At 32.4% G+C, this 13,072-nt stretch overlaps 1 protein-coding gene across 1 annotated transcript; it reads right to left on the minus strand.

The window, feature by feature from the left end:
* Positions 1-6,406: 6,406 nt before the first annotated feature.
* Positions 6,407-6,995, minus strand: LOC131029030 (non-specific lipid transfer protein GPI-anchored 5). The gene is made up of 2 exons (XM_057959422.2): positions 6,656-6,995; positions 6,407-6,570 (listed from the first exon to the last, which is right to left on the minus strand). The coding sequence occupies exons 1-2, from the start codon at positions 6,993-6,995 to the stop codon at positions 6,407-6,409; spliced, it is 504 nt and encodes a 167-aa protein (XP_057815405.2).
* Between the last annotated feature and the right edge of the window lie 6,077 nt (positions 6,996-13,072).

Here is a 13,072-nt window from a genome sequence, read left to right on the forward strand (position 1 = left end):
ATCACCCTCCATCCCTCCCATAGAAGCTAAGACCGCCCTTATCCCCAAATCTCCACCTGCACTAGGCACAAGACCACCTCTGTCGCCTCCACTTTTGTCCCCTCCACCTCCACCTCCACCACCCCCTCCATCTCCATCTCCAACCTCCTCTCCCTCATCCTCCTCTATCTTCTTAGGACCCCCTCGCCTCTATGGTTGCTCCTCCTTATCATCATCAAAAGCTGGCAACATCTCTATCAGATCAAATATACGGGCCATTGCATGTGCTACAAAATAAGCTAAGAAATCATCTATCATCCTAACATCCACTACCCTGGCCTTGTAATCCCACATTTGTCTTGCCAGGGTCATATATGGGTAGGACCCCACTCTGGCACATCTTTTCATGGATGAGCATACAAACAGGCCCCTTGTGGCATCCCCTAATGTCTACCATACTGTCGATGAACACGGCTGTGCAGGAATCTCTTGATAATAAAGGTCATCCATCCAATCAAGTACCTAGACATATATACATAAGGAATCTCTAGCACATCCTCGGCCCACACCTCGCAATCCAAATAGCATCTCCAGAGGACCATATTGATGTCATCTAAAGCCACATGCTAGTGCTTTAGTTTGACCAGCTTACACTGGACAACTACACCTATATAACCATATGCATATGTATGACCAACTGGCCTATCTCTGTTTGCAAACAGTCTCAACATTGGTATATGCTGTCAAGCCCACACTTGTAATAAAGTCACCCCGGCTAATAGACTAGTGTATCCTAGATATACTACCTGGTGGAGCTCTCTGTACAGGTGGGCCAACATACAAGACCCCCATGCAAACCTATGTCCCTGTGTCACCATCTCCTTTAGAACCAATACCCATCCAATGGCCAGTCGCTTTGACCTATGGTTGGGACAAAGGAAACCACCAATGAAACCTACTTGTACTGATGGTAGGAGAGTGTAACCCAAATCCAAAAACTCCTGCCATAGAATCTCATAGCCATTAATGTGATCATCCTAGAAAACATGGTGGAGAGCCTCTATGCCACCCTCCTCTGTCTGCTCATAGGGTAGCAAATCCCCAACCACAAGAATCCGTAGAATCTGATAACAGTCCTCTAGTGTAACTGTAATCTCACCGGTCACCAAATGAAAGGTGTTTGTGTCACTATGCCACCTCTCTTCCAATGCTGTCAATAACCCCTGATTAATGGTATACCGGGACATCTCTAGTAAAGATGCTAAGCCACATCTCTCCATCGCATCTTTATCATCCTGTGACAAGTGCGGGATAAGTGTCTTCAACTTTGGGAATCGCTCTTGGGACTGTAGAACACCAAGATCTTCTTGCAAATCAACACATATTCGTCATCAGATCTTGATTCGATTAAATTTATCAAAAAAAACTCAACATCAATTAGTGAACCATATCAATACATCATATCAAGACTCATAACAAAATCAATACCCATATCGACTCAAGACTCATAACAAAATCAAGACCCATATTGATTAAAGACTCATAACAAAATAAGGACCCATATCAACTCAAGACTCCTAACAAAATCAGGACCCATATCGACTCAAGACTCAACGAAATCAAGACCCATATCGACTCAACACTCATAATGAAATCAGATCCATATCAACTCAACACTCATAATGAAATCAGATCCATATCGACAACTTGACTCATATTGAAAAGCAACTCCTATTGAAACAAGACCCATATCGACCACAGACTCATATCACAATCTAGTAGCATACCAGAATCAGACATCATAATAAAACATGACTCACATCGGATCACGATACATATCAGATAACTGACGAACCCATTTTGACATCTACATTTTCTATCTAATCTATTAGACTCACGATACATTTTTTAAACACAAGTTTTTCCAACTTTTTTTCCCTACACACTAAAACATGGCTCCAATGCACTAAACTACCACTTACGCACAAATGCGCTAGCAACCACTCCCTATGCGCTATTTTACTATCATGTGCTAATGCACATCCCCATTGCACTATACTATTTACCAGACACGCTAATCTACACTATGCGCTAACTTACCTACTGGTTGCACTAAATAATGTTCCCTATGCGCTAACCTATCCCTCAACCGTGCTAACATTTGGCACCCAGACACTAAACCCACGTAGGGTTTTGCATGCTCTAAAGATTATTTTGTATGCTCTGAAACACCTACCTTACGTGCTAAAATGGCAAATTTCGACCCAAAAAATGAAAAACATGACAAAAAACAATGAAATTAATAAAAAATAAAAAGGATTTTGGCAACTTACTAGTGGGCCATATGTGGCAGGTCTCTAGTATCGCTTGATGCGCTCCAATTGGTGAGAGGAGTATGGAATCAACATCGTGGTTAGAGCTCCAAATGTCACAATCACAAGAAGACAAGTGTGCAAATGATTTTTCAAAATCACTTTTTACCTTTTAATAGGATAAATCAAAGGGTTAATAAGTGGGGCATGTATTTTACTCCCACTTTTTCATTATTAACCTTATCCACATCATTTTTCAGGAGACAAATCAATAATGTGTATCCAACGCAGTCAATATTCTCATATTGCAATCAATTCAAAAACAATCATAAAATTGACAAATTTTCACCAGAAACTTGATTCATCTCCCAAGGGGGCATCATCAATATCATTCATCAAATCTACATTGGGGGCATCATATCGAACATTTTAGCACAAAACATCATATCGATCAATTTTTTGCAAGCTTATCCAATGATTTTCTTTGAATCAACATGTACACACAGGTCACGTCGAAGACAGGCAAAATGTAGACATATATATTTGACCACTTTCTTAAATAAATATTTAATACTTATTTTAACCCTATCCCCCTATTAATTAAATCTTATTTAATTAATTTCTTCATTTTCATCTATTTTGATTGAAATAATTATTTAATTTATTTAATTAGATTCACCTAAACCTTTTCTAGCCTTTAATTAAATAAATCACTTTATTTAATTAATTCCATGTTCTTCCTTTTCATTAAATTTACATTTAACTAAATCCCCCCACTTGTATTTATGCAAGTTTCATCTATTTTAGTTGAAATAAAACATTTTATTTTAATTAAAATCCTAAATTCTCGCAGTTGCATTTTCCTACATCTCCCACTTGCCTCCTAAACCTCTTCTAGAGCCTTCTAGATTCTTCTTAATTATCTTAATTGGCCTAATCAACTCCTAAACATGTCCTTTCCCTAAGTTTGAGGAAGTCACTTCTCAAGTTTGGAGGAAACTCTTCAAAATGCATTTAAGGCTATATTTATTCAACAAGCTAACTTGCTGAGTTCCCCCAAATTTGGAAGGACTCTTACAAATATATCCCAAAAGTCTTCCAAATCGTTAATGGTTAACTCAATGCTCCCCTCATGGTTAGAGACTTTCTCTCTAACTTAACCCTCATCTAACTTAAGGGCCTCATCAAGAACTTATGGCTTTGACCCTAGTTATCCTTTTAACCCTTGCACAAGAGTTTACCCCTTAGGTAAAAGCTTTAACCAATGGATAACCCTAACCTAACCATAACCTTACCTCCTACGGTAACCTTCATGTCTCCTTAGGCATTTAATGCCTCTTGCATCTCCTCTCAAGCCACCTCTTGTTGACAATTGTCACCATTTCATTGGTAAAAATGGTAAACATGGATTGAGTAACTTTCAATCCAAGCCATTGTTAAGATTACTCAATCTTAACCCTTCATTTCTCTATTTTTCCTATAAATAGAGCTCTCATTATTCATTATCCAAGATCCAAGTTTCATGCATCTACATTATAGTCTAATTTACTAAGTATTTTAGCCTCTCTTTGTTAAAATATCATCATAGCATTTAGAAGCACTTCATATCATAAAATATTCATGCTAGTATATCATGTTAGGATAATTTGTTAATCTCATTATCATATCACTATCTTCATCTTAACTTAATCATCATAGCTTTTAACATATCATATAGATCTTAGAATGCATTCATATAGATAGATCATAATATCACTCGTTCTTGGAGTTGTCATTCCTAAGTCATTTGCTAAGAGCAAAACATTGACTTTAGGGATCCTATGAAATAGAGAACAATGGGACACCCATTGGGAAGTTAAACTACTTTAAATTAGTTTATACTTGCACTAAGAGTCTCATTGGTATGTAGGTCATCTGAGCTCGATTTACTCATTTTAATCACCACATTTTCCTGTGTACAATTACCATTTAGTTGTGATGAAATTTGTTAAATGTAATTATGATAGTTTTAAAGGTGGATACAACTTGGATTAGAAAGAATATAAAAATAGGGAGTTGGAATGTCTTTAGTTTGCATGTGCAATTTTCAAAAAAGGTTGATATGACCACAAGTGCTTTAGTTAAAAGATAAATTTTTTTACCTTTTCTCTTGTTTATTTAGGCATTGGGATTTCTATGGAGATTGTGGTGCCATTTTTAGCCCATGAGTTTTTCCAACAATTGTAGAAACCATTGGTGATTTATAGTTTTGGGTCTTACCTATATTGGTTCATAGATTGGAGATGTATATTTTCTAATGGTTGTATAATTTTATAGATGGTTATGCTATCAAAATTTCTTTAGACTTGTGTTGCTTTCTTTCATGTGAAAGATTGATCTTTTTGATGCATTGTAATTGGATTTCATACTATGGATATATTGGTTCAAATTTTGGAGGTTTGGTTTCTTTCCAAAGGGTTTCCCAAGAGTAAATAGCATGTCATTGTGGTAAATACATTTGCATTTATTCTTTTAATTTTTTGAAATCATAACATCTTACGTGCATGCCTCTCTTATTTGGCTAGAGAATATTTTTTTGTACTATCAACATATTTTTAATTACATCTGAAGGAGGTTTTATATAACTAGTATAAATGACTTAAATACTTATATCTAAAAATACCTAGAGATACCAATTTAGAGCTATTTTATTTAATTCAAAAATTGTTTTATTTTAATTGGGACTATTTTATTTTATTTAATGTGTGTAGACATAAAGATTGTGTTACTTATTTTGAAAATATTAAATATTAATATTTTGACTCAAATTTAAAATAAAAGATATGAATTTTTGTTAATGTGGAAAGACCATTACACTTCAGCCCTACCGTTGTAATAAATATTGTGATTATCTTGTCCAAGTTAAATATTTATTAAAAAAATATTATTTTTTATATTGCCCTCTTGTTTCTAGACTCTTCCTCTCTAAAATCTTCTATCAACCATTTGAGATGCCTCTAAAATTGTATATGAAATCTATGTTTACAATAGCTAGTCTGTCACTATGCAAGAAAGAATGTTTAGATCAAATCCACTACTATAAAATTTAAATGTTGATGTATACAATATATTTTCTCTTTTGTAATTTCTTCTTTATATTCTTCCAAGTTTATTATGTCGAAGGTGTATTATTCATGCATATGGATGGAAAAACAATCGTCAATAAAAACTATAAGCGTTTAATTTGGCATCTTTGTGACACTTAAATGCATGAAAAGAAAACAAATATTTTATTGTTATTTATAAATTTAATTGAATTTATTTTCTCCTCCCATGCACTCAATTAACTAATTTTTAATTATATAATGCTAATTATATCTTCACTTCTACCTCTCAATTGCCACTCACTTTGAGTTTAATTGATCAATCAATTTGCATATCTCCATAATGTAATCAATTAAGTTCGTAATTATCTCAATCTAATATTATTAATTATGAAGGATTGAAAGTGTCTCTACATAAAGTCTACTTTTTTTCTCAAGGATAAGAATAAAAAAGAATATAAAAATAATAATATATTAAACATAATAATATAATCATATCTTAATAATAATTTAATATTAATTATAATATCATAATATAATAAGAATTTAATATTAATTATAATATAATAATATGATAAATTTTGAAGTGGAATAATGAACAAATAGAATATCTTTGGACATACTTTAGTTATGTTCCTTTAAAGATAGATATGCTAATTTATTTCTATATCAAAAATATATATTGACATTTTTTATTTTTATTTTTTTGTACAGACACACACACTGAAGTCATTGTGAAAAAACAACCCTCACTTTGTAATATTAATTAATAGAAGCTTACAAAATCATGACCAGATTGAGAAGCTTCAACCACTGCTTTATCTCCTACACTTGCTTCAGCATAACAAAGCCTGGTTTCTCTCTAAAACTGATTATCAATTTAAAAAAGTTTTTGCCCCTAAGGAAGTAGGGGAAACATACCAGAAAACGAAAACATACAATAATAACAAACCTATACTGAACTCCACGCTGCTTAATATCTCGCTATGCTTCAATTTCTCAAACATACACACACACACACACTATATATATTCACATCACAATTGCAGTAAATACCACTGCTGTTACGACATTAAGCACAACGGATACAAAAGCGCTGGACGCTGAATTATTGTGGGTGGGATTCGAACTCAGGGGTGTCTCCGTAGTTGGAACTCCAGAACCATTGCCAGAAGGAGCGGTAGGACTAGGGATCCCTACACAGTTGAAAATTAACAAAAAAAAATCATTGAACACCCTTAAATTTACATCCCAGTAGAAAGTAAACAAGCAGATTTTTACCCTGGCATAGGCTGACAGGCGGTGTGGTGACTTTGCATAGGCTGGGCAGGGCCAGAGCTCGAGTCTGATTAATTGCAATCCCCAGCGAATTATTACCAGTGACCAGCTGGCAGAGACAGGGAGCATTTTTCTCCACAACAGAAGCAAGGGCGTCGCAGCACCCCTGAGAAGGGGTCATCTGAGTTCCCAAGATATAATTGACACACGGAGATAAACTGGAAAGGACGTTGGTACAGCTCGACTGCCCCACGACGCCTTCCTTTCCCATGAGGGCCACCATGCTCAGTATAAACACAATTATGGGAGTCACTGTTGTGTGTGTTACACTTGATCTTGCCATTGAACTAACAAACAAAACAAATCAGATGCCTCACAAACTGCTGATACGAAAAACAGTGTTGTGCGTTTACTGCAACTGAGCAGAAAGGACGCAGAAGTTTAAAGGGAAATTTTGGGGCCCACGATAAAGAGAAGAGTCTGTACTCCAAAGATGAGTATTCACCAAACTATATGTTATGACCACAGCAATGTTTCGTGGCAGCGAGTGATTTAGGGTAAGTGATTTTTAATAGTGATATTGAGGAGCAAGATAGATTAGTAGCCAAACACTCTACTCTGCAACGATGTGGCAGACGCAATTATATTTTTAAATTCTCGCATGCGTTTGGCTTTGACGTCGATGCTCAATCTTCTCGGCTTTAGAGAGGTTTTGCCTTTGTTATACCCATCTTGTGCAATGCTAAAATTAGCAATTCTGATCACTTTTTGTTTAATTATACGTATTTATTAATAAATATTGTATTTTTGTTAAAAGCTAAAGTTTTAAAGGTCTTATCTATTTATATATATATTTTGTATATTTAATTTTTAATATAATTTTATATATTTATTTATATATCATGTTTTTTTTTTGTTTTTTTTGGTAAAGAGGCAAACTTCATAAATATATTTAGGTATCATATTGATTAGATATATGCATACATGTTTAAATATGATTTATATATATTTGAATTTGATTGTGTATTCATTCTAGTTCATTCTTGTCATTAGAATTGATTTTTTTTTCAAAATTCAATTAAAAAATTTGGTTGATCTATATTTCTAGCCTAAAGTGATTAAAATTGAGTAATTTTTTATTTTTAATTATTTAAAATCATTAAGTTGCGTTCATTTGACATATCCTTATCTTTAGGGATTAGAAGCATTCACTATCACTAAGATTTGTTGTCTTTGATCTTTACACAAATTTCCATAAATTGAACTAAAAGAACATACTCTCTAATGACACAATAATATCTCTTACAAAGTATTTTTATCTACCACTACAACTGATGTATATATATATATATATATATGTGTGTGTGTGTGTGTGTGTGTGTGTGTGTGTGTGTGTGTTCATGATTATAATATTTTCAAAGAATAATGAAACATTTTAGCAACTAAATATACATATTAAAAAAAGAAGAGAATATGAAAGGATTAGCACATTAGATAAATGAATATGAGGAATTTCAACAGTCATTTATAAAAGGAATAAAACTAGTAGTGCTTAGTTAGATTGTAGAACAAAGGGTGCTCCTCTACTATAACTTTTTATTCGAGAACCAAATTCTAAATTAGATATATTTAACCTTAGTGTCATAGTAAAAGAAGGATGTGAGGTTTTGTTAACCATAATTTTAAAACATAAACCTTTGAAGTTAAGAGAAGACTACTTCAACAAATTAGTATATGTTAATTTATATTGACTAAAATAAATAATGAGAAAGTTAGAATTTTAGTTGATAAATAAAAGAATGTGCAAGAAGATAATACATGAGAAATGAGAAAATATTTTATCATGGAAATAATTGAAGCATTGGAAGAAGGGTGGGAGAATACCACATCAACTAGTGACATATCATCAAAAAATGATTAAAATAACAAAAGTTGTATCCACAAATATGAAAAGACACCTTGAAGAGGTGAAGCCCGTAGATTAAGAGTTAGCTCCTATGCTAAATAAGGAAAGAAGAGTTTATGACGAACAAATACATATTATGTCTTTGATACTAGAAATAGTGAGAAAAAGTGAAGAATGCAATATTTTTTGAGATAATACTAGGTAGTGAATGCTTTGAAATTTAATTGCACAAAGGTGAAGGGAAAAAAAAATATTACAAAAATAAAAAGTAAAGATAGAGAAATAATAGGTAAGGACAAGAAAGAGAGCTAAGAAAAAGAAATTAATCAGATGTAAAATAATTTAAAAAGATAAAGATAAATAAAATACACCTTCATACCCTATAATGATGGTCACAAATGGAACTAAACTCTTTGTGATAGGTAAATACACCAAACATTGAATAGAGATGTCATAGATGAGTATTAGACTGGACTATATTGGTTTTTTAGATACATTGAGATACAAATCCCTGAAATGATATATTATTGTATCCTTAAAGCATAAAAAAGACATGGTATTCAAGATATGAGAATAAATTTTGAGATTTTTTTTCTCATGATAATCATACTAAGAGTGTTGATAGAATGTGGGAAATGATACAAGAGAAGAATTAGTTGGTCAAACAATATTATTATAGATTTAAAAGTGCATTTCACAAATTTTAAGAAACAATAATTAAGAAACAAAGAATAAAGTGGTTTACTCTGAAACTATAAATCCAGGTTATTATAGAGGGTAAATAATGTACAAGATAAAATTAATTAAAGGAGATAATGAAAAAATAGAATCCTAGTCTTGGAAAAAAAGAATTAAGTAAATGTGAGGAAATAGAGAAAATAAAAAAATACAATAGGATATTCTAGCAAAATATGGGAGAAAGAAACTTCACATTCCGTTAGAAAGAAAAACATGCAGTGTACCTATTGTAATAGAGGATATATAATAAATGTGTTTACTCAACTATCTTAGTGAGTGAATAATTTGAGTTTTCCCGATGATAGTTGAATCTTGAATCAATTGAAGACTAACTTTTCTTTGGAAAAAAATTGAGTCTTCAATTTGAAAATAATTTCCTTGCCTAGACCACTCTTTATGCTATGTTGATACTATGCAATTATCTTGTAGAAACATTATTTCTAATTCCCATCTAGTTTTTATGTCCTCAAGTTTCATTTCTTATGTATTCTTAATTCCCTATAAAAACGAACTTTAGTTATGTCTAAATATGTCCTTGCAACTTCTAGCTTCATTGGAATTTGTCCTTTATGAAGAACAATCTCTCCTTTTTTATTCCAATATACTAGTCTAGTTTGGACTCAAATCTCTAATTGACCATTTTTGTTAGTTCAAGTCCCCCAACTTTGTGTTTTTCTTTACCGATTGCAAATTAATCTTTTAAGAGTATTTTTTTTATTAAGATAAACAGGTTTTATAAGGACCCAAAACCCAAATCCAACAAAAAGAAAGCTAGTAGCATACCAAAGTCTAAACATCTTCCAAATGGCTATAGAAATAGGGGATACACCCCACAACACCTAACAAAAATAAATGAAACCATAGCAAAAAAGCATAGTCCATAAATCAAAAAACTAAGTAAGAGCTTTCATGAGCTTAGTACTCTTTTGAATCATTTTGTTCTTAATATCTTCGAGCTCCTCCATAATGAATCTTGAGTTGCCTCTTTCTTGTTTTTTGCTTCTAGTCCAAGTAGAGGGACCTGAAGAGGTCTACATTTTCTGTGTATTAATCTCCAAGCTCTTCTTGTTCAATTTAACAACTGAAGATGGATCAGAACTTACAAGCTGGGCTTTATGTATGGCGATTTTTTCATTAAGCCTTTTAAGGTCTTCTACAGTATTATACATCGCCTATTTCCTAATCTCCACCAATCCCCTGAGGTTTCCCTTTAAATCCTCTATACTTTTTTCAAATGGGCAATCCTTGACTTGTGCTCGGTTTTCATAACCCTGATATCTTTCATTATTTTCTAAGTCATATTCAAGAGCTTGTCAGTTTTGTCTAGCACTAGGTTCTCAGTAAAAGTGAGTTTCTTGTATGTTTTTACCATGTCTATTATTTTCCAAACTTCTTCTCTATTTCTATTGTACCTATGCATATGCAAATTATATGACAAACACAACAAACAACAAAGTATGATAAACCTACAAACTGAAACCCTAGAGACAACAGTACAAAATTACAACACAATTAGTAAGATTTAATATTGAGGCAAAAATATTCAGCAAAAATTTAAAGGGGGTCTTACAAAATTAAATTCATAAAAGTCATTTTTTCAACAAATTCAGATTTTTTCTAGTCCATAGTAAAATACCATCAAAAGCACAAGGTGAAAACTGAATGTTAGATTCTATCATTATGCTTTATGAGTTTTGTACAGATTAACAAAACACAAAACTAACAAACAAATTGAATTGTATCATTATACAACACAAACATCAAATTCAAGTCAAAAAAGCCACTTTTCCAGAACTGAGATTTTCTCCTTATACCAAGTAAATTGCAGATTGAAACCCTAGCTAAAACACATAAAACTAAAATTTATCACAATTCCAATTCACTTTTGTATAGTATAAAACCCTGAAAAAAACACAAAATATTGAGCTAAAACATATAAATTACAGAAAAAAGGTCAAATTAAACTCATCAAGCCACTTTTTCAGCAGCAAAGCATTTTTAACATCTCAATTACAGTGCAGACAGAAACCCTAGGTAAAACATCTAATAGTTAATTTATCACTATTCCTAAATTTTGTATAGTTTACGACAAATTACCAGAGGAACAACCAAATCTATGAACTGCAATTTTCATATTTGAAATCAACAAAGCATTTTCTCCCAAACGAAACTCTAGTTTTTCTCATTCCCCACATTGTGTACATTGTAGACTAAAACCTTTTTCAAAACATATAATTATGTTTACACCCATTTAATTCTATAAACTTTACAAAATTATTCAAATGATACATAAGCTTGATGCAAATACCTTCAAAATCTTCAAATAATGCCAAAGCTTATTGGATCTGTTGGTTTGTTTTTAAGTGTTGATCGAATGAAAGTGTGTTGTGTTTATGTAATGTCTGGGCATGCAAGAATGTATTAATGAAAACATCTTCTGAAGGATAGAATATGGTTGAGAACTAAATGCATATGCTCATTGCATGTGTTAAAACATGTTGTCATCATAAAAAAATGGACAAACCATTTCTTCTCTGCATTGAGGAATATTAGCAAGATTGCTTTACTGAAACAAATTAGATAGGAGCAAATTTTCTGTAAGCAAAAGAGCAGGCGTGAGAAGTGATTCAAACAACCTAATTTAATAGGAAGGAGGAAGCCGTAGCATGTTGTTGGCTTGCCATTAAAATTCTACCAAGTCACTCAAGTGGATTACTTGACTAAAGAAAATAAATCATTAATAAAATGAAAGCATTTTTACAAAGAGGAGGGGAGTTGGTGCTTATGATACCGTAAACCTTTGTTTCAGTGATAGGTATCTTGCCAAACAAGAAGCCCTTTGCCATATGAAATGACGTGTGGGTTGGACTGCACATTGTGGGCATGATAAGTAATGTTGTATGATATAGTGCAGTATTATAAATGCAAGGAAGACTTGTTGATCCGATCAAAAGAAATTTTCCAATATAAGACTTACAGGCATGAGACAAAATTCCCGGCCATTCGTATACGAGCAAGATCACAATAAGAAGCCTATTGGCTAACTACTTTTAGGGAAGCCGATAAGTCAGCTAGTGAACCATCTATTCTGGCAATTTGGGTCGTTTTATCCACATTAACAAACTAGCACTTCAGCCATAGGAGGTGCAAAGGGTACGTCGATAAGTGATTGATGGGAAAGTGTAAATTAAATTTAACATTTTATAAGAAATTGTATAAAAGTGTAGATTTATAAACATGTATCATTGTATAATATAATTTTGTACATAATTTTGGTAAACTTCATCATTGTTTGAGAATGAATCAAAGTTACACTAGTATCTTTTTAAACTTTTTGTGCTGCTTTGAAAAAATTCTATCATTCAAATGCATTGACACACATAAAGATAATCATCATTTGTAACCATTTTAGTATATATATAAATATAAAGAAATGAAAATATTATTTTTGATAAAGATGATAACTCTTGTTTGTTTTCTTTTCTTGATCATGAAGTGTCTAGTTGCTTGCCTTTTTAGTAGCCCCTCTTTTAAAATCATGCCATTCAAATGCTTCTAAAAAAATTAGAAATTCAATATTTGTAAATATATGAAAAGAATAATTATGTCTATAACTGAATGAGCTTACAACTAATAGCACATGTTTGAACTTGCTATTGTAAAAAAAATCTTTATTAAAGAAGAGTGTGAGATTTTGCCAAGAACAAGGGCACAATGAAAAGCATAAAAGAGAGACAAAAGAATGATAAGAAAAAACTGTATTCTCATCAATATGA

The sequence above is a fragment of the Cryptomeria japonica genome, chromosome 1 (assembly GCF_030272615.1).
Source record: "Cryptomeria japonica chromosome 1, Sugi_1.0, whole genome shotgun sequence".
NCBI lineage: Eukaryota > Viridiplantae > Streptophyta > Pinopsida > Cupressales > Cupressaceae > Cryptomeria > Cryptomeria japonica.

Bases quoted from the DNA above. Each gene is read 5' to 3' on its own strand.
- LOC131029030 (XM_057959422.2), bottom strand. From the start codon at position 6,995: ATGGCAAGATCAAGTGTAACACACACAACAGTGACTCCCATAATTGTG. The intron at 6,571-6,655 runs GTAAAAATCTGC...TCAACTGTGTAG, and splicing joins GCCTGTCAGCCTATGCCAGG to GGATCCCTAGTCCTACCGCT.